Below are 21,354 nucleotides of genomic sequence, written 5' to 3' on the forward strand. Positions count from 1 at the left end.
ATTTATTACCTCAAACTGTTATGACAACTTTGGCCACTAGGTGGTGCTCATTCTCCAAAAACCCACACACGCTGTGAGGGTTGTCTCAGACACGCTCTTTCCACAATTTAAAAATTTTAAACTGTTATTACAGTGAAAATGAAAATAATAAATACTCCATGCCCAGGATTGGCTTGTTGACTAGATTTCAATTAATAATATATATTTTTTCCCTCTAATATGAACATTCACATTTAAGTTCTTAAGTTTTAAGTTCATTCAAGTTTTAAACAGAAGTTTGGCTTTTATTGGCAGCTTTATTATAATTATTATAATCTTCAATGACACAAGAGCATTTTTTTTCAGGAGGACTTGTTGAGAAAAAGGTCACTTAATAATTATATAACGCGTTAGAGAAATATATTATTGTATCAGACCCGAAACTCACAACAGCAATGAAGTCAAGGCCTTTATTTAAAGACACAGTAATCGAATTGTTAAGGCTGTGAGACTGATTAGCCGAGTTTATCCAACAGCCTTGTACCTTATCATTGTTCAACCATTATTATTTCTTTGTATTTATACTTATTTGACAACACACCTGTCGGCTCAGACTGAACCTGCTGACTTACTGACTGAGAAGGTGTTAAACTAGTTTGAGATGTATTCTTTTAGACCAGAACTACAGACGTATCACACAAATGTAATCTAAACCTATACAGTGTTTTTCTGTTAGACAACGGTATCAAAATCCAGTTACATTAGGCTGCAGGTCAAAGAAAGAATTCTGTCTCATATGAAACTATAACCAACATTTATCAACCTTAAATTAGATTTTAAACCACCTTGAATAAGCTGACTTTAAGAGCCTTACTCATTATGCGTTCTTGTCTGTACTTTTTTTTACTTGTGTCCCCATGAAACGTCATCTGTTGCGGTCAAGTACTGTCTCAATTCACAAGTTTGCATTTCACCAATAATATTAAAATCCCCAGAAGTGTCCTAACAAGCCGATTTTACCGGGTATGCATCGTTTGCTGACTTGTGTGAACATCTCAGAACAGGTATCCCAGCATTCATTTCTGGATCATCAAATCAAATCAAGTTTATTTGTATAGCACATTTAAAAACAGCTTCATCTGACCAAAGTGATTGGCTGAGACCTGTGAGGAAGCAGAGGAGCAGGCAATGAACGGTAAAACTAAATTCACTTCTAAGAATATTTTAAGCGAGAAGTCAATGCTGAAGAATCTTAATATTGACAATTTTACGATAGTAAATGTAGCTAGCAAGGTCTCATCTGGCCGCACAGTCACACACAGACCACTGCGGACCGTCTTTGATTTGCTCATGTTAATATTGTCCATCTGTCTTCTGAAAGATACAATTCCTGATTTTATTCAAGATCCCCCAAGTCCCCAATTATGAGGAAGTTTCTTAATTAAAATAAGAATAAATCTTCTCTGACCTGCAGACATCACATCACTGTACAGCAGGTGCGTTGAACGTACTTGTCCATTCATGTCAAATTCCTGTTGCACAAACGGTTACAACCCCCGGAGAGGCTTAAGGCACAGCCACAGGTATGTCTGTGTTTTTCATGTATTATCAATCCTGAATGATGAGGTGTAACTTGTCTACGTAACCTGAAGTTACAAACAAAGCTGTCAGGTCCAAAACACATGAATGGAAGGAAGGGCTCTTCACCAGGTAACGACTACGTGCACATTTAAAGGGAATTTTTGATTTCTTTTACTTCAGTTTGGTTCACAAATATTGATGAAAAAGCCCCTAAACAACGCTCCAATCAGATGAGAATCAACATAAATATTCAGACCAGCTTGTGAATCAAAGGTTGCTGATTGAAATCCTGGATCTGTGATGTGAATCTGTGCAAGTCAAACTTAGTGATAGTGCTTACGCCATCTTCAAGAGATGTTTGTGAGCAGGCTCTTCACCCAAACTTCACTTTTTAAACAACAAAGTGCATGTGCAAGTCATGGATCGTATAAACGCTAAAAAGTGAAAGAATACATTTTAAGATATTACATGTAAAAATGTTTTCACATGTGGCAATATCGTGTACCCAATCTCTTTAGAAACCAGGTGTTAACCTTTACAAAAAGGTAAAATGGTCAAGATTTGTACAACTATAAACACCTTAAAAATGTGCTTCACCTGTGAGAAATGAGTGTGTTTTTATGATTTTTGAAGGTGTTAAAGTAAAAGAAAGCCTTGATATCAACAGTTACAGTAAAGTCTGACTATCCAACAGAATTTATGGTTTTACTGTTTTTGAAATGTGGGGTTTGCTGTCCGCTCAAGAGCAAATTGACTGACACAGCGACTTTTCTCTTGTTAAATCAGGAAATCAAACATGTCCCCTTAAAGTCACAGGGTGCCTTACTTTTTGTTTTGCTGCTTACTGGAAGAGAAATCAGACAGGTGTTGTTTGAAATGGTTTATAAACAGGTGGAGATGATGTCTGGAGGCTTAACATAGTTTGTGCCGGTGTCACAGTTTGTCATTGTTCTTATATTGTTTGGAAGGTACGCGGTATGAGAAGGATCTGTGTGATGCCTCAGGTTACATTTTGATATAATTACTATACATTACCTACGATACCACCACTGAAACTTAACAGTAGGGAGGTTTTCTTTGACACACAGTCAGCTCACAGCGCCACAGGAGCCTGTCGGGTCTTGCCCAGACATCGGTATGTAGTGATGGAGGACAGAGGAGAGGAAGAGAGATGGGGTCAGAGACCCAGAGGTACTGAGTGAAAACAAATACAGATAACAAGTCGAGACTGTGTGGTGTCAGTGGGTCTCTTTACACATACATAATGTTTTTTTTATATACAGGGAGAGGGGAGAGTCAGTCTCTGCTGGTCCACGACTTCGGAATAAGATTTGTGTCAAAACTGGAGAAAGCAATTAAACATATCCATGAGCAAATTACATTATTTCACACATGCAAATATTTACTGGCACGCACATAATAAAACTCTTTGCATACGAATTAATCAGCAGAACAGGCAGCTGCGAGGGTGAAATAAAACACAGGTGAGGGCAAAGAATGTCACTTTCTGCTTTGTGATCACAGGACTGCAGCTGCTCTCTCTCTCTCTCTCTTCGAGGTGACGCTGAGGCTCTGCTTGCTTGAGGTGGAGTCCTGTTTGCGCAGAGCAAAGACTTGATTGTTTGGAAGCGGAGACAACAGCTGGCTATGCCCCACTTATGATAAGACACTGTCAATACCGCCTCGCCCACGTAACCGGAATCATATATGAGGGTAAACAAAAATAAAAAAATAAATTGATAGTGACTCTGCACCTGTTAAAGATTTGGAGACACTTCTGATTAGTCTATATGTCCCACACCTGTGCACGCTTGACAGAGATCTAGAGATGAATTGGTGGATTTCCTCTTTTGGTCAATCACATCTTTGGAAGTATAATTATTCGTCAAACTATTCAAGTGTGAAGCCCACCACTAAATAATACCCGACAAAAAGCTGCTAAAAAAGGATCCGCTTGGATGAAGGATGCAGCAGCTCGCCTATCATCAAATCATAACATTTTTTATCATAAAAGATCATCGGCTGCACACTCCCCTCACTTAAGGACATTTATAACTCCTGCTGCCTGAACAAACATTGTAAAGGACAGCACACACCCCGGCTTGTTGCCCTCTGGCAGACGCTACAGGTCTGTCAGAGCACGGACAAACAGACTCAAGGACAGCTTCTTCCCCAGAGCCATAACCACACTCAACCTGGACATGCATTGACCGTCCCACCCTCACCACACATACTGTGCAATATTTATTTTATATTTCTGCAATATCTTACATTTCATACTGTGCAATATTATTTATATTTCTGTAATATCTTACATTTCATACTGTGCAATATTTATCTTATTTTATATTTCTGCAATAATTTTACATTTCATACTGTGCAATATTTATTTTCTGTTATGCTACTACCTGTAAATAACTCCTACCATACATTGCCCATCATACCTGAATGAGAGTTCCTTTTTTTAAATTTTCTTCTTTTGTTGTTTTTAGCTGTGGATTCTTGTATGTGTGTGCACTTTAAGGTGAAGCCAAATAATTTCGTTGTACAATTGTATAATGACAATAAAGACATTCTATTCTATTCTATGACGAATTCCTTGAACTTTAGATCAAGGTTTGAAAATCTGCACTACACGACAGCCTATCAGCCACTGACTTACTATTTTGAGTTGTCTTTGAAGACTCCTTGACTTCGTTTAGCTTCCACACACATTTTAAGGTCCCTGATGATAAAAGTTAGCTGCGTTCAGGGCCTGTAACGGATGATGCATGTTTGACTTCAAGCCCCTCCCACTCACCATCTGACCTGCATCATCAGATTAAAGTATGCGACCACTTTCTCATTACCCCAAAATGACTGCTGTTTCCATGGAGACTAAATTAATGGTGATGAGGCGACGGGTTGCAGTACAATGTATTTCTGCAAAGCGGGCGAATCTTTTCGTTGCCGCGTGATGTTTTTCTGCGTTCCTGAGGTCACCTGATGGGCCGGACTCAATGCAGGGCTGTGTGGCCAAACCATATTCATGGAAAAGTCATTCTGGTCTGATTAAAAGCATCACTTCCCCTATTCAACTATTTTGTAGCATCAGCCCATTTAGCCTACCTGGGCGTGGACAGAAACCGGCCTGAAGCAGCCTTTCCTTACAGACGGAGACGAGGGGGGGACAAAGAAACATGAACATAAACGACTATTTCACAATAGATATTGTTTTATTATTAACTAGAGAAAGATGTTATTAGGCTTAACATTTTATCTAATTACATTTTGAAAATATTCCCTCAAATAGCAATTGACTCGTGTGAGTTTTTAAAAATAATCTTCCTGATTTTTATACTAAATGAATTTTCATTTTGTTGTTTGTTGCCTCTTTTAAACAAGTACAGCTCATGTTATTTTGCATTTTCCTTTTCATGACTTTATTAAAATTCCTTCAACTTTAAGGTCGAGGGTCAAGGTCAAGGGATGAAATCATACCAAAGTCTAACTCTTAGCTTTGGTTCATGCTCTCCTCGTCGATGAAAACAAGGTTTTATTAGTGATATTTTGGGCTGCATGAGGCAGACTATTTGCATAGAAAAAACACTTACCAGTTAAGAACCTCACTTGGCGCGTGAAAAAGCAAAGAGAAATATTAAATATAGAGAAATAAAGTAAATATTTTTTCACATTCATCAGGTAAAAAAAAAAGGGAGGTTCTGTATTTTCTGTAAGTGCAAACAAGCACAAGCAATTATCACAACAGAAACCCCATTTTGACCAACATGTATTTGACGTGTATTTTTACCTCATACATTAAATTGACCGATGTTCCATCTGCTGGAGGAGGCCGGCTTTATGACCTTTTCTGCAGACAGTCAGCAGAGGGAGCTCTAAATATTTTTGCAGGCGCCTCTTGCTTGGTCCAGCTTTGTCCATGGTGGATACAAACATCATCAAAGGAATTATATAATGTCTCTATGTAGTATCTAGATGTGTATGCAAATGTTATACACATCAATGAAAGAGGCTTTTCACAGACTGTGTTCACGTACCCCAGCCAGTTTTGCAGGTATGTAAATTCATAAAGGACAACAGAAAAGTCACGCACTCAATGTCCTTTAATGTTTTATAATTTGTGTAGAGCAGCAGATTACAGATCAACAACGGAAGGCTTTGTGCTGAAACGCGTCCATTGTTGATCTGTAAGCTGCTGATCATTTAGTGTGCTGACTTTTCTGTTTTCTCGTCAGTCTTTTTGCAGTTGCACGCCTGAAGATTTGTTTCTGTACGAGTGTGCTCCTTCTTTCCCATATTGCACATGTTTGTCAGTGTTTGTCAGAGTCGATCTTTCGCAAGCTCTCACAGCTTCGTCTGAAACTTGCTGACGAAGCAGCATGTTGGCCTCAGCTCACTGAGCATTGAATTTACCGGCTCAGTTGCCAGTGGAAATTTGGAAAGCACTTGTGAGAGATTTGCTTTGTTAAGACGTTAATGGCAAAGTTTAAATTCCTTCTGTCTCAGTTTTTGTTCCGCTGGCAAACTAAACAGGTATCCAGACAACAAAGTCTGTCTCCTCTACATGCCCGGCGTGATAATAATTACACATCACAAGACTGTGTGAGCTGCAAAAACAATCATTACTATAACATATAAAGAGATAAATAGGATTCAAAGGTTCCCAACCTGTGTTTTTTTTTGCATACACAACCCCACTAAGCAAAGTGCATAACCTCATTGTTATCACAGATTACTGAACAAACAAATAAAAGCAGCCAAGAGACTTTGTGTGGTCCGTTCTTGCATTGTGCTGTCATGTATGCTAACTGTATACGCACTGATGCTTTGACACAAAATAAGTTCCAAACAGATAAATCAGGTTATTTGAATTGGATAATAGTCCTTGTTTCTGTGAGAGCTTTAACCATTAGGCCGGTTTTACCGTCATTTGAATATTTCTCACAGCCACTGATATGTAAAACTGGACAACTATTCTCAACAAAAGATGAAAAAAGAGAAACTGGCCTGTTCTTTTTTTCTTTCCTGACTTGTTACCTTTCCTACAATCCCTCAAATAATGAGCTTCTTCGAGCTTCTGCAAGACCCCCTGCTGTGGTTGATATTAACATTAATGCAGTGGAAAGTTACCTCTTCTGAACAGGGGTGATCATCTGCTTGTGGGACAGGGACAATGCCAGGATTTTTTTCTCCCATTCCTGATGGGGAGCTTGACTAATATGTTGGGGTGCTACAGTTTATTTAAAAAGAAAACAAAACTACCAAAATACGTTAGGGGGATTAACCGGGGCTAGACAGATTTATGATGTGGCTATAGTGCCCCCCAGCCCCGGTGTAGCGCCGCGCCGTGTTGTGGGATAATACTAGTTAACTTTTTTTATTGGAAGAGTGGGATGAAGATGTTTACATTTGTCTTGCAGAGCGACTTTTAAATATTCTACCCTTTGTTTTTTTAGCTTTCAGGAAAGGTCAGAGGTCACATTTAACTTTACAGTGTTGGCCTTCAAACGAATTAAAGCTTCAACTCTACAAACAGGGAGCAGCTAATTTTGATTTTATGACAGGAAATAAGAAACCTGTTTTATTGCTCGAGTATAAAGGGTTTCTTTTGCAAAAGGGGGAAACTCATGCAGGACAAATGCATAGCAGAGTCCTGCTCGGGAGCGGTTACATTTATAGCAGATTTCGCAAAGCAGGGCACACTCATTGGTAGACTCAGGTAGACAGGTGTTTCATGACACCTTAAAACGGTTACGTTCATGTGCTGGTCATTCAAATCAGGTGACGGTTACGCAAATAGGGTGTCGTACAAGCCAGACGTGTCACCCATGCTTCAGTAACTTTCCACTGTGTAAGCAGAAATTCATGTGTTAAACGCATAAGCAAGAACATATATATTTTTCCATTACACCTGGCAACAAAAAGTCAAAATGTTCACCTTCCCCCTCACTTCAAAAAATGACAGCAACGATTTGGCATTTAGGTTTAGACATAAGTCATACACACTGATCAACACCCTGTGGTTACATCTCTTTACTTCATGTCTCAGGATTTTAAGAAATGTTGGCTGAAAAAATAGACAACTAAATTGACACGCTTGTTTTCCTCCGCACTTGTTCGTTTTTGTTGCTTCACTTGACCCGTCAGTGTGACTGCTGTGACATGAGTCTTTATGCTGAAGATAGAAAAGCCACAACCACATAATTATGGAGCAGTGTGGGTGTTTCCAAAGCAGCTAACCAACATATCCCTTTTTTCTCTTTCTTTTCTCTAAGCTGTAGGACAGTTTGGTGTCATCTCAGTGATTCGTCGCTCTGTTTCACCTCTCTGCTGTGGAGTTAGTTTTTATTTCTTCTCGTTCTCGTCCTGGATATTAAATGGAAGTCTAAGTTGTTTATTGTTTTATTATTGTGGCATTTGAACGGGTGTGGCTAACTGAAACAACCTCTTTGTAAGTTACATAACACAGTGTCCAAAGTACATTGTTTAAGCATCAGGTGAACCACTGACAGGAGCATTCATGGAAAGTTTCATTCACCATTTCATTATGATTATACCCTGTATTTATGGTTATTTTTATTTTGTATTGTATCCTATTTAAATTCTTTAAAGGTAGAGTCAGTAGCATTTTCTAAAAATATTAAATATAGACTGTTACAAAAGTAATGCCGCTCAATCATCATGTATGGGCATCCATCTGAGGTGGTGACTGTGTCTGCAGAGACTCTGTCCTATGCCTGGATTTTTGATGTTTTGGTTGACTAATATCTGAGATAGGTATATATTAGCATATTGACCATAAGTCAATATTTTGTTCTTCTGTATAGTAAAAAACACACCATTTTGTTTTAGTTAGGCGTTGATTGCCACTTGTGAAGATGTCCTGTCTTACACAGGTATAGTCTAATTTTTAGTTAAATCATCACTTACAGTGTAACACAAAGATAGACAAAGTACATCAGAGGTAATCCTGCACCTAGGCTACGAACAACCAGAAGAACTGTGAATCATTAAAAAAAGGTGTAAAAAATGTGTGTTTAGAAGATTTATTACAATCATTGCTTTGGTGTACCAACAAGGGTTTTCAATCTGAGCAGTTTACAACCCAACTTAATATTACAGAGCAGTGCAACAACAACAACACTTTCCACCAACAGATTTAAAGCAAATATTGGGCTTGTTTTGGTCACTGGTGGCAGTTATGTTAAGCACCCCATGTACTGAGGCTGTGGTCCTCAATGCAACGGCCATGGGTTCGAATCCGACTTGGCCATTTGCGCCGTGTCATCCCACACTCTCTACTCCCAACATTTCCTGTCTCTCTTCAGCTGAATAAAGGTGATGTCCCAAAAATATAACAAAAAAACAAAAATTAAAGAAGGACCCCCAACCCAAGACCTACATTTTCCAAAAACTGTCTATCGCTATATAAAAGTAAACCTTCATTTAAAAGCCCGTAATAAGTAGAGATGAAGGTTTTGAGCAGGTTAAACATTCCAGTTTGTGTTACACAACCACACAGGTCAAAAGAGAATAGCTGTGCTCATTATCGGTAAGTAAACAAAGAGTTGCTGTCACTTAGCCTTAGCATGTTCACAGCAGTTTCAGTTCACTACAGCAACTTTGTGTTAGGCCTTTTTCTTTTGTGCTTTCTCCTAGTTTCTGTTCGACTGTGCAGCAGGCAGCAACATTTTTGACTATTTCTCGCAGGTTGTTATAAAATAAAAACTGACATTATGTATTTTACAGTCTCTGTAAATGTCTGCAGACATTTTCTCTCATGGCTTTGAGTCCTCCCAAGGCTGAGGTCACTGCTTATCTCGACCAGCAGAATCTGTCTGACAGCTGGAGTCTACTTCAACAACTTTCCCAGCATGTCCCACTCTACGAAAACAAACCCACCAGTATGAAATTCAGTTGTTGATCTTTTAGCAGAATTTCTCAGCATTGTCAACTTGAACAATTTTATGTTGACTATTTGTCAGTTTCTACAAAATAGAGGTACATGGGAATCAATACAGCCTAGTCAAAGTGGTACGTTCATATATATGTTGTGAGAGAAAAAAAAGCCATCTGCTTTAGAGCAGAAAGCTCATTATTGTCAGTTTAAGAATCTATTTTATAGAGCTTCATTGTATCTGTATCAAGCACAACCTCCGTTTATGAAAACTGAAGCCAATGATGAAGTGCAAACATCTGCAGTTTCTTGAGTGTCCACTTGAGCTTGCTGCAAAAGCCAAAGAATCCCACATTTTTACAGCAGGTATGAACACATTTAGCGTCTGGTACAAAAAATCAATTTGGTATAAATTTCCTGTACATATTTCCTGTTTTTTTAATGGTAGAAACTGTGTAGGGGGTGATGAATTTTTATTAGAAGTCATCCAATTAGATTTTTTTAAGACTAAGAATTATTCATAAATTGAGAAATTAGTGAGAAAAGGGCCTGAAGTAGCTGTTTGCCAGGAGGCTGAAGGCCTGCCTCAGCTCTACCGCTTTACTTGCTTCTAGATTGATCAAAAGCTAGGTTGAGATAGCACTTCCAATATGGCGATTGATTGCGCAGTTGGCTTCATAATGCCTCCACAGAAACCAACGGTTGGGGTCACCGAGAATACATCCATATTTACGTACAAAACACATCTAATGCCTGTCTCCCTGACATTAGAGTGGGATCACTCCTCTGCTACTTATCCTGAGGCTTCTTCCATTATGTCCCCCGTTATATTTTTTGGGAAGGGGGGAGTTTTTCCTTATCACAACTGAGGATCTTTGATCTAGGGTGTCAGTGATTGTGATTCTCCAAGAGGATATGTTCAGAAATTGGGCTTGATAGATACATTTATCTTGACTTATGTATTCCCACTAATACAAGAATCATACTGTAAATATTCAGGTGAGAAAGAGACTATTAGAGAGATGAACTTAAGGAACACACTGTGTAAAATGCCAAAGCCAAGTATAGAGGCAATGATAGACTGTGATTATCTGTGAAAATATGAAGAATCCTACAAACATTAAGGAAGTGATTTTAGAGAGTTTTTCAGTCTCAAACTTCAAGCTGAGTGAATGCAGACGTAAAGGGGCTTATGCTCCTCCCAGTAGTGGAGCTCGTCCGTGAAGCTCCAGGAGCAGGCCAGATCTTTGCTGATTTTGACTGTATGGACCACGCAGTCGCCGGGCAAATTCTCAAACAAGAACTCAGCCAGACTCACCACCGAGAGTCTCTTCTGACCCTGGACAAGCTGCTGGATTCGATTCTTATCCACAGGCTCGGGCGAGGAGCAGTAGGACACCCAGACGTTCAGTTTCTCGTCCGATGAAGGGACCTGGAAGCGACTCTTCCCGGTCGGGCAGTGGAAATTCTTCTTTTTGTTTAATAGGCCTGACGGGGACCTGAATACACGCACGGACCAACCCACCCAGTCATACTTCTTCTTCAGCTTCTCTATGATAGTATCGGCAAGCTGCTGGTTGGTCAACTCTGGATGGTCTCTCACCAGTCGACGGGAATCCAGCTCCGCTTGCTTGGGGAAGCTTTCAATGCAGTCCAAAATGACAGCGTTCATTTTCTCCTGGACAACCTTCATCTTCTCGCCCCATTCCTTCAAGAGTGCATCCTCCTCGTCGTATCCCTTCAGAGCGGCGTGGCCCAGCAGAGCGATGAGCCCGATACAGAAGAGCTTCTTCAGTCGGGCACAGAAGTCCTCCACCGGCCGGCGACTTTTCTCCTCGTAGTTCAGGGTGATCTCGAGCACGGATTCCCCGGAGAAGTTATCTCCTGTCACAGAGTTGTACAGCGTGTTAAGGTTTTTGTCACCGCCGGTTTTGCCAAAGTGGTCCAGGAACGTCTTCTTCTTGACCTCCCGAAACTTTGGTTTGGCATTGAGGATGTCCATGTACTTTCTGAACTGGTTGGTGATGTTCTCCTCAATTGGGAAATACACAGCATCCAATCCGCTTCTCTTAATCTCGTCGTTGATCCGCTGAATCTCCTCTGAGACCACCTCCAGGCGGTCTCGCACCCTCTGAAACTGCTCCTTCATGTATGTAGCCTCTTTACTTTCTACATTGTCCAGAGCCAGTTTAACGATCGGAGCGGCGATGGCGAAAACTGGGAAAAGGTCGCCGGCGATACTCGCAACCACTTCAGCTCCCTGTTCAAACACTTCCATCACAGTTTCCACCATATCCTTCTTCTCTGATACGAGCCTCTGTAGTTCTGCCATTGCAGCTGCTGTGTCTCAGACTGATTCTGACAAGAGAAAAATATTTACATGCTCAGCAACACTCAATAAAGGTCTGATGTTTAAAGCAAGTAAAACTGCTCGAGTAACAGTGGAAAGAAACATGTGAGAAATGAGACGGAGTGTTGGACAGAAATGTTTGGTTTTCTAGTTCTACTTACAGTTCTGTTTCAGTGTTGTTGGACTGTGGCCTTCTCCCTCGCTTCTCTTACGACACAGCAAAACTGATAAGGAAAGAGAGAAACACTCAAGTAAGCTTCAGTGCTGGCTGCTGGCCACACCCAGTGAGCAATGAGTCAACAGTGCAGGGAGCATTCAGCAATGCTCTGTAAAGGTCTGTAAGTTGAATGCGTGTGTTTGCTGTTAAAAGGCTCTGAAGAAAATTTAAAGTTTATGTTATAGGTATTATGGGAAAGGCTTCACAAAATAATTTTATAGCAGGAAAAGGCAGCAAACCATGTCTCTTAGTGTTGAGTACTGAATGACTGCAAACCAAGCTAACGTACAAGGATCACTTAACTCAAGTTAAAAAAAGGTTCTAATGACAGAAACGTCAAATATTTTACTAAAGTATTAATTATTTTAATGAAATGTACAAGTATTTCCTGTCAGCCTAAGTGTGTAAATGTCCATACTTAAGCTTGTTAGCTTAGCTTAGCATAAATACTGCATTTTTTTAATGTCTACAAAAGAAGTTTAAAAACAACAAAATATTGTTACAAGCAGGTTGTCAGACTTTTTAGTGAGCAGTGCCTTCGCGAATTAGGTTTTTTATTTGTCAGAATATGTTATCTTTTTTGTAGCGTCAAGCTAGCTTTCCTCCAGTGTTTCATGACTTTCATATAACCATCTAAAAGGAACTTTGATCCGTATATATCAACAATCCTTTAAACACAAATTACTTCTAATGCAGCAATGAAGTTATAAAAGCCGCAATATATTCTATTCAAACTTTGCAAACACCTTGTAGGAGTATTTGTCACAAATAGTCTGTAGTTAATCCACTTGTTAAGAAGTCTGACATATCTTTAACTGGATTGTTTGAATTTTGGTTTCAGTGGACATAACATAGAGAACAAAGGAATTAAAGCAACATTTGTCATGGTCTGGGTGATTGTTGCTATGAAGGAAATTACTTCTCGTCTTGCACAAAAAAAAAAAGAAGTCTATTGGGTTTTGGAAGTCTTGATCAAATTTCAACAACTCCTCCTTCAGGTCAGAAAGCTGACTTTTAGAGCAAAGCAGATCTACTGCCTGGGCATGTTCAGGCATGTCTGTTTTCAAAACTGGAAAACAGTCATGTGGAAATCGGTGGAAATACAATTTTGGCACAAAATATAGGTACAGTCATCTCCTGGCTTCACAAACCCAGGTCTCATGTAAAGAGTCTTTCACCAAGTGTTGTCATTCAAGTTTCTGACCTGAAGGGTGTTGTTAATGTGCAAGTTTCAGATTGTGACTGGAGGAGAAGCAGCAGAGGTGGTTTTCCTTAGGCCAGCGCTGTCAATAATGGAGCAGCAGCCGTGGGAAGTGATTAAGCTGAAGAGGTAAAACTTGCTGGACAAGGGTGCGTTTTTCCAGTGAATCTCAGCAAGTTACCACGCCAACAAGACAATGGAAAATAATCTGTCAGCTGGTTTCATGTCCCTCTGCTGAGGTCTGCTCTGTGGGGTTTATCTGACTAGACTGCAGAGGATTGCACTGAGAAGAGAGAGCACCCATTTCTCAGCCGGAGACATCACACACCTCTGCAGCAGTTACACACACCTCCATGCATCCAATGACAAAGGAGATGTTTACACTGGGGTTAATATTCAACCAGATAGGCTGCTAATGTTTATGTCTGATGTCTATTTAAAATTAAAGGAATGGTTTTCACAGTTTTAGAGGTATCGGCTTTGTTGCTCAGAGTTGGTGACAAGATTGATTACGCTTTGATGTTTTTCCATTTAATATCAAGCTATAATTAGCATCGTAGTTAGCTTAGCCTTAGCTTAGCATAAAGTGTGGAAACAGAGGTATCGTCTAGTTTTGTTGTCCTGGAAACAAGAACATAAGCTTATGAAAAGACATACAATGTTTAATGTAGAACCCCAAGTGTAAAAAAAACCCCACATTTTCTTTTAACCGTATTTTTTATTCTGTAGATTGCAACAAAACAAAAACTTTTAATTCGTGTGTTGAAGAGGTTCTGGTAGTGAGGTATTTTGAATCGTTTAACTATTAAGCCAGCTGTTCACCTCTCCGTTCAGCCTTTATGCTAAGCTAAAGCTCTTTGCTTAGCTCTTTAGATTAGAGTAGAAGCAATATTGTCATCCACTCTAGGCAAATTGCCCAACTATTTCTATAAGCAACCATCCTGACAATATACAATATCGACCATTAAGCTTGGTAACTTATCTGCAAAATGTCCTTTAAAAACGTCTGAGCTAAAGCAGCAGTATACAGGAAACTCCATCAGGATGTCAGAACATTTACAGCTACTGTATCTTATTTGATTTGACCGTGCTAAAACTGTGATTCCTGTTTTCTTCTGATGTTCTCTCTCTCTCTCTCTCTCTCTCTCTCTCTCTCTCAGGGTCCCAGGGGTTGTGTAACTGCAGACTGAGTGCATGTAAAGCTCCTTCATGTAGGTTAATCTAACTTAAAAGTTCTGAAAGAAATCAGATTTTCAGGAGACAAAGAGCTGGATGTGCAACTGCAGTTTGCATACCAGAGATACCGTTTGAATGTGAGGCTGTAAGTGAACAAGTCTTGTTTATATTTCATATTAAACATTTTTAATATACCATAGTTTAAGTTTAATTCAGTTTACAGTATTGCACTAAGGTGCTTAACTCAAGAATTTCTATGTTATTGTCTTTTGCAGAATATTTGAAAAAGAGAGAAACTTTGAACTCCACTACATTTATTTTGAATTGTCCCCCGGGGACAAATAAAGTTTTTTGAATTGAATTTATTTTACAGCTATTGTTTCAACTCCCACTGCAACCTTTCATATTCATATTTTGCATCCCAAAATACCTAATAAATAGAAGCATCATCATCAAAACTGACAAAGTGCTTACTTGAGGACCTACAGTAATTTATGGTTTCAGGAAGGATGATGTTTTTTTGTTTTTTTTGTCACAGAGGACCCTGCAGCAAAACATGCTCTTTGTTTTTTTTACAGTTCATGGCATAAACTGGTAACACTTCCTGGTTTTTGTGACACTTGATATGAGTTTGCCTCTTGATATGAGCTCTTGTAATAAACACCGGACTGAATAAAAACTATGTAAGCTTCTTTGAAGTATGTTGATTTCCTCATAATTTATCTAGAATAAAATTACATCATTTGATTCATAAGATGAAGTGGAAAGGGAGCAAAACATGTACATGCAGCCATCTTATTTCAACACAAATCACAGAATGGCTCTTCAGGAGTTTAAATGGCCTAGCTCATGTCTCCGTTATATTATGTAGCCACTGCTTCCTCTAAACAAAACGACCCCCCCCTCCCCTCCCCCGTCCCTCTCTCTCTGCTCTACCAGCTGACCACTCAGTCTGACCACCGAGGGACTAAACGATCTGTTAATGCGCCCTCTTAATGGCACACATATCGATCCGTCCGTGTACGAGTGCTCTAATTGTATCAGTTTACAGCCAAAGGACAGAGAGGCAAACAAACATCGCAGGTTAACACCGCAGACCATGTTTTTGTTCCAACAAACGCGTAACGCCTTCAACAAAAGTTTTGGCACTTCCTGTAAAAAGTGGAGCGGTGGCACGAAACTGGCAACCAACGCCCATAGAGTACACAGTTTTGGTTTAAAGTGCACTAAATCCCGCAGATTCATCTTATTACCCACTTTGCTGTATTAAATGAAGCTGTGTTAACGAAATATGTAGAAGTAGCCTATTTGACGTTTTAACAGCAGCACTGTGCGTCATGAGGAAAAAAAAGATCGATTATGTAACAGCAGACTGGAGTGAAGTCGATGAACTTGAATCGATCACTTCCCATTTAAGTGTCTTGTATAAAAACGGAGTTCATATTAATGTCCCTGTCCACTATGAAGCATTTGAAACAGAAATGGACTCACCTTCCAAAGTTTACGGAAGAAATACAAAAACTTCCACACTGTTTGTCTTCCTATTGGTCATGTGGCTCTCGTGTTACAGAGGAGAGGCACACCCAGTCAGACAAGAAAAAAAAAAAAGTTGGGTGGTAGACAAAGAAAAAAGTTGCGAGCTTGATATGCAGCTGCTACCTGTGGCGTTTATTATAACAGTTCAGCCTCCACCCTCATAGTAAACAATGGCGTGTAATTTAACCTTTATTTACCCATGAATTTAGGAGTGGAAATATTGTCAGTAAAAACATCAAAACTGAGCCTTGGCTTTAATAAGTGTAGTAGGTGTAAACAAAAAGAGTGCATTCATAATATTGGGGTAGTTATTACCAATGATGACAGAAATATATTCACATTTTGTTTAGTTTATTGCAAATTAAAGTAAAATAGGCCGATAGACGATACAAGATTCCCAAGAAGGATTGTGGACAATTTGGGAGATAGCATCACAGCTATATTGCACATAAAGCAGCATTCATTTATTAACGTTTTATTTTATTTATACACAGTTGTATCTAGGAATGGGAATAGAAAATCATCTGCAATGGTACATGTAGGCTTTTTCTTCTGTGATCCAGAATAGACTATATTTGATGTGCATGGCTATTTTTTTTAGATCGACACAGCCTAACTCATCTGCAAAATCAATGGACAAAATAATCTCAAAATGGCAAATAAATCGCTTGTTGTAACGATAAACCACAAACAGAATAGTTAATTCACTTTCTTGATAAAAATTAGATAAGAACAATGTCACATAGCCTATTTGTAAGCTACATGTGAAGCTTCAACCAGGACTAGGTTAGATTAGCTTAGCTTAGCATAACTGCAAAAACACAGGCTCTGCCCAAAGGTGACAAAATATATTTGAACACAGAAAAAGCTCAATAATTTAGATATTTAATCTTATTTGATTTGTTAAATCAATACAAATACTGATGTTGACCTTTTGGTTTTAGAGGGGATTGTACGTATGTCAAGACTTTGGAGAGTTACTACTCCGAGAAGTAGGCTAGTCTTACGCAATGTATATGATCAAACAAAAATAGGGAACTTCAGGCTACGTTTACTCGAGAATGATCCGCTGAAAATGGAAAAAAAGTTCCGCATTTAGACAACGCCCTCCATAAGGATCCACAGAAATGACTAAAAACGCTGTAATATACATGCCAGACCAGTAGTTGTGGTGTGACTTTCTAATAAAACGACACACACATGTGCACATACTCTCCCTTCCACAGAGAAGCGGGGTGTAAACATACAAAAATGGCTAATGCGCAAATGTGACCCTAAATTCACAAACAGAACTCAGGAGTCTGCCATTGTTGTTGTAGTCCACTTACTCGCTTACAGCTGTTGTCTTGACTGTAATGCACTCGTTCGTAAAGTCTCTGTTTGCAGAGGAACAGCGTATTGCACGACAAAGGAAACGGTGAAACTTTCTGTGGTCAGGCGCCCAAAACCCCATTGGTGTGTAAACGAACATACATAACTCTGCAAAATGTTACAGATTCTGGCAAAAAATTGTAGTCGTGTAAATGTGGCCTTCTATCTATTGAAAGAGGAATTTTGTCATCTTTGGATAGAGCAAAGCTAGCTGTTTCCAGTTTTTAAACATAGCTAAGTATCCCAAGCTAAGCTAACTCTGAGGGCTCGCAAACAGACTTGCACTTATCTCCTAATGTAACTCTTGGCAAGAAAAATAACAACCCTAGAGTTCGAACTGTTATCTTACAGTCCGTTGAATTTCCTTGTTCTGGAGCCATTACAGGCTTTATAGAACTATGAAGAACAGCATGACCAGTATTGTGGCTAAACCAAATGAAAATTCTTGAAACTACATCACAATTACACAAAAATCAGAAAACAACCTGACTTGTTGATTGTTTTACAGCCTTGACACAATATTCTGCTACGCCAAGAGATCTTAAGAGGGATTACATGGATTAAAGAGGACAGGTACCTCAGTATAAAAGTAGGCAGCCAAAAACATTGACTCATCATTGTATCACTGAGACACTTTGACAAAGCTGGCATGGAAATGTATGGCTCTGAAATTTCTACACCCTGAAGCTGCTATATAACCAACAAAGGAAAGATATATATATATATGTGTGTAAAAGCATAAAGAGTCATTACAAATAAGGCCATGACTCACATTCAAGATCCTGTAGAGAGCAGATTACGCTTGAAGACAGACAACATTCATGAATTGGTTTCTAAATTTAATGGACATATGTCCACTGTTCTCTGGTAAAGACATTCATTGATCTGTATCGCTCCGCTTTTTCTGTCTCTGAGTCTACTCAGAGTGGATGCACAGGTAGGCTCTTTTGTGCTTTCCATAGTAGTAACAATCCTCATGGAAGTTGTTGGACTCAACCACCTCTTTGTAATGGCTGACAGCATGGACCAGGCAGTTGGGGAAGCTGGTGTTCAAAGAAAGAGCCAATGCCATCATGTTGCCCTTCAGCTTCCTGGCCTCGATCTTCTCCTGGATCTGACTCTTGTTGATGGGCTTGGGGTCGACACAGAAAGAGACCACCACTTTGATCTTGTTCTTGGTCAAAAAATCAAACCAGTTGGTTCCCCCACTTCCATGGCACTTCTTTCCTGCCAGCCAGTTGAAAAAGAAGATCCTCTCCCGGTTGTTGAAGGCCCTGATGGACCAGTTCACCCAGTCGTATTTCTTAACAAGTGAATCCAGAAGAGTTTGGGTGAACTCGCTGTTGACCGTGCCGGGGTTCTCCTGAAGGATGTTCTCCAGGTCCATCTTGGCTTGATCTGGGAATTTCTCTGTACATTCATCCACAGCTGCTTTCATTAGGGTCTCAACGTTCTCCATGCGGTCCTTCCACCTCTTCACCATCTCCTCCCCAACCACCCCTTCTTTGAGGGCAGAGTGGCCCATGACGGCGATAATGCCCACCACGAAGAGCTTCTTCAGCCGGGCGCAAAAATCCTCAACTGCCCTTCTGCTTCTCTGCTCTGTGGTGACGACAGTTTCCAGCATGGGGTCTCCTGAGGTGTTCTTCCCAATGACTGCATTGTAGAGGGCGTCCAAGTTCATGTCACTGTCTGTGTTCTCATAATGGCTGAGGAACTTCTCCATCTTCTTCTCTTTGAACTTTGGCTTGGCATTGACAAAGTCCTGGAACTTTTCATACTGGCTGATCATCTGCGCCTCTCGATCGAAGTTCTGCTTGTTCATCGACGTCCTCTGCAGCTCCAAGGCGATTTTGTCTATCTCATCCTGGATCCCCTCCAGTTTTTGGTTGACCAGTTCAAACTGCTGAGTCAGGTAGCGAGCCTCTTTGCCCTCTGGATTACTGAGTAACTCAGCAGAAGCAACAAACACAGCCTCCAGGACAGGGTGAAGCTGGCCCACGGTGGAAGCAAGCACCTCTGAGGCTTGCCCCATGATCTCCACGCCTTTTTCAATTTTGTCCCTGTTCTGCACGATCCAATCTGCCACGTTGTTCATTGTTGTATCGTGTATTTCACGTTAAAATATCAAACTTGTGTTTCACAGCCAAAGACTTTGCTGGTGCCTGAAAGAAGAAGAAACATGAAACCCTTTTAAAGTTCATTATAGAGCATTTTTAAGACATTTAAGTGTTGGTGCTTGATCTTTGTTTTTTAAGCAAATTCAATCAGCTGACATCAAGTCACTGTTTTCTCACAGGACATTTTCCTGACAAACATAACCCTACAATAAAGCAAACAGCAGGTCATGTCGGCACATGTAGGCATCCAGTTTCATGCCGCACCCTCACAGCTTCAGTTAATGACAGGGACTCTTTTTTTTTTTTAAGCCTTGGTGGCATTGAAACAAATCCAAAAAGCTCATGAAAGTATACAAAACCAGGCACTCACCGATGTTAATTCAGAACAAATATTAAACATGGTGTGTGTACTCATGAATTATGACGTGGAGTATTGTGCAACATTGCAGTACTGGTCCTTTGGGATATAATTTTTTATTGCTCTAACAATAGCCAAGACCCAAAGCAAACACAGATGTTCACAACATGGTAGAAGAGGGGGATTTACGTGGTAATGATAGTATGATTTTCAGTAAAGAAAAAAAATACTGAAGAAAGATGACCTAACTCATGGCTTGTTCCCTGGAGGCCAGCTCAGCTAAAGGCACACCCAGGTCTGAGAGAAGAAACCCCCACCAGTGCACTTGTTCAATAATGACATTAAACTCCTCATTACGGACCCTGTCTAATTAAAATATCATGTCTTTTGAAGTTTGTAAAAAAAAAAGTTTTCTAAGGGAAATAGAATATAGACTCACCAATAACTGCTGCAGTGATGAGATCAGTGGTGTCATTTTACAGCTTTTCCTGTCTCTGCACTAATTGCTTTTACTTTATTCACTCACATGCCATCAGTGCCTTTTATATGTTTTTTAGTCATAAGAACCAGCTGATGCCAATAACAAAAAGTGCAACATTCATAATTTGTCATTTGTAATTACACAACGGAATGAAATTTCATTCTAGAAAAGAAAAACAAAAGTGAATAAAAATACTTACTGATTAGTTATGTTGCCTTGTGCTTCAAAATATCTCCAACAAAAGAAAGTTGTCCTTTTGTTTTTTTTTTAAGACACAAAAGTGATATTTTATGACAGAGTTTGAAAAAAAGGCGAGTCCCACAGAGCACTTGATCAAACACTGGTCCACCATTTCAGAGTGAGTTTTTCAGAGCTACAGAGCTTTAATAGATACCACATACGCCAGCCTTCAACAAGACCACATCCCCAAGGGACTCATTTCTACCTCTGGCATTTCTGATGAATTTGAGATTTCACTTATGGGGAAATTGAGGTCTTCTTTCAACTTCCAGTTCCTCAAAGCCTATAATAAATTCTAATGAAGACCAGTTTAAAATAAGGAAAGAAAAGCTTAACAATGGACACCAAATCTTGAGCTTTTTTCTTTCTTTCTTTCTTTAAAAGAAAATTAAAAATATGTTAACTGGATAAAGAAGATGATGGTGATAAAAATAATGTAATCAGAATGTATTTTTTTACTCACCTTTCTTGCTAAATATCCAATGGGCTAGAGTCCAGTTATTCAGTAGTCCATCTGTGCCAGTGAGCACCAGCCTCCTTTGGATGTATATATAGCCTCTCTCTCTCTCTCTCTCTCCTGGTGTCTGTCAGTCTCTCTTTCGTGCACTCCCCCTTTGGAACTCCTCCATCCCGTTCACAGCATTCCTCAGAAACCCACTCAGAGGGATGAGGGGCCGGCACTGACACAGATAACATCCTGTAAACACTCCCCGTGCAGGGACACCATGCACCATGGGAAAAAAAAAAAAGATTTCTCCCTGTCTGCCTGTGTGTGCTTTAGAGAGAGAGAGAGAGAGAGAGAGAGAGAGGGAGAGAGAGAGAGGGAGAATAAAAAGTGGACCAGTTG

The 21,354-nt window shown here is 39.8% G+C and overlaps 2 protein-coding genes across 3 annotated transcripts; both read right to left on the bottom strand.

The window, feature by feature from the left end:
* Positions 1-8,592: 8,592 nt before the first annotated feature.
* Positions 8,593-16,048, bottom strand: rpz4 (rapunzel 4). The gene is made up of 3 exons (XM_020644492.3): positions 15,893-16,048; positions 11,969-12,031; positions 8,593-11,815 (listed from the first exon to the last, which is right to left on the bottom strand). Exon 3 carries the CDS (start codon positions 11,787-11,789, stop codon positions 10,617-10,619), a length of 1,173 nt encoding a protein of 390 aa, XP_020500148.1. The 5' UTR covers positions 11,790-11,815; positions 11,969-12,031; positions 15,893-16,048; the 3' UTR covers positions 8,593-10,616.
* A 223-nt stretch (positions 16,049-16,271) lies between these two features.
* rpz5 (rapunzel 5) lies at positions 16,272-21,123 on the bottom strand. 2 transcript variants are annotated; one of them, XM_065957739.1, is made up of 3 exons: positions 20,971-21,094; positions 20,467-20,520; positions 16,272-19,473 (listed from the first exon to the last, which is right to left on the bottom strand). In XM_065957739.1, exon 3 carries the CDS (start codon positions 19,404-19,406, stop codon positions 18,225-18,227), a length of 1,182 nt encoding a protein of 393 aa, XP_065813811.1. In that variant the 5' UTR covers positions 19,407-19,473; positions 20,467-20,520; positions 20,971-21,094; the 3' UTR covers positions 16,272-18,224. The 2 variants fall into 2 exon arrangements, with proteins under 2 accessions (XP_065813811.1, XP_065813810.1); XM_065957738.1 differs by lacking the exon at positions 20,467-20,520 and having other exon boundaries at positions 20,971-21,123.
* Between the last annotated feature and the right edge of the window lie 231 nt (positions 21,124-21,354).

Source organism: Labrus bergylta, chromosome 8 (genome assembly GCF_963930695.1).
Source record: "Labrus bergylta chromosome 8, fLabBer1.1, whole genome shotgun sequence".
In the NCBI taxonomy this organism is placed as follows: Eukaryota; Metazoa; Chordata; class Actinopteri; order Labriformes; family Labridae; genus Labrus; species Labrus bergylta.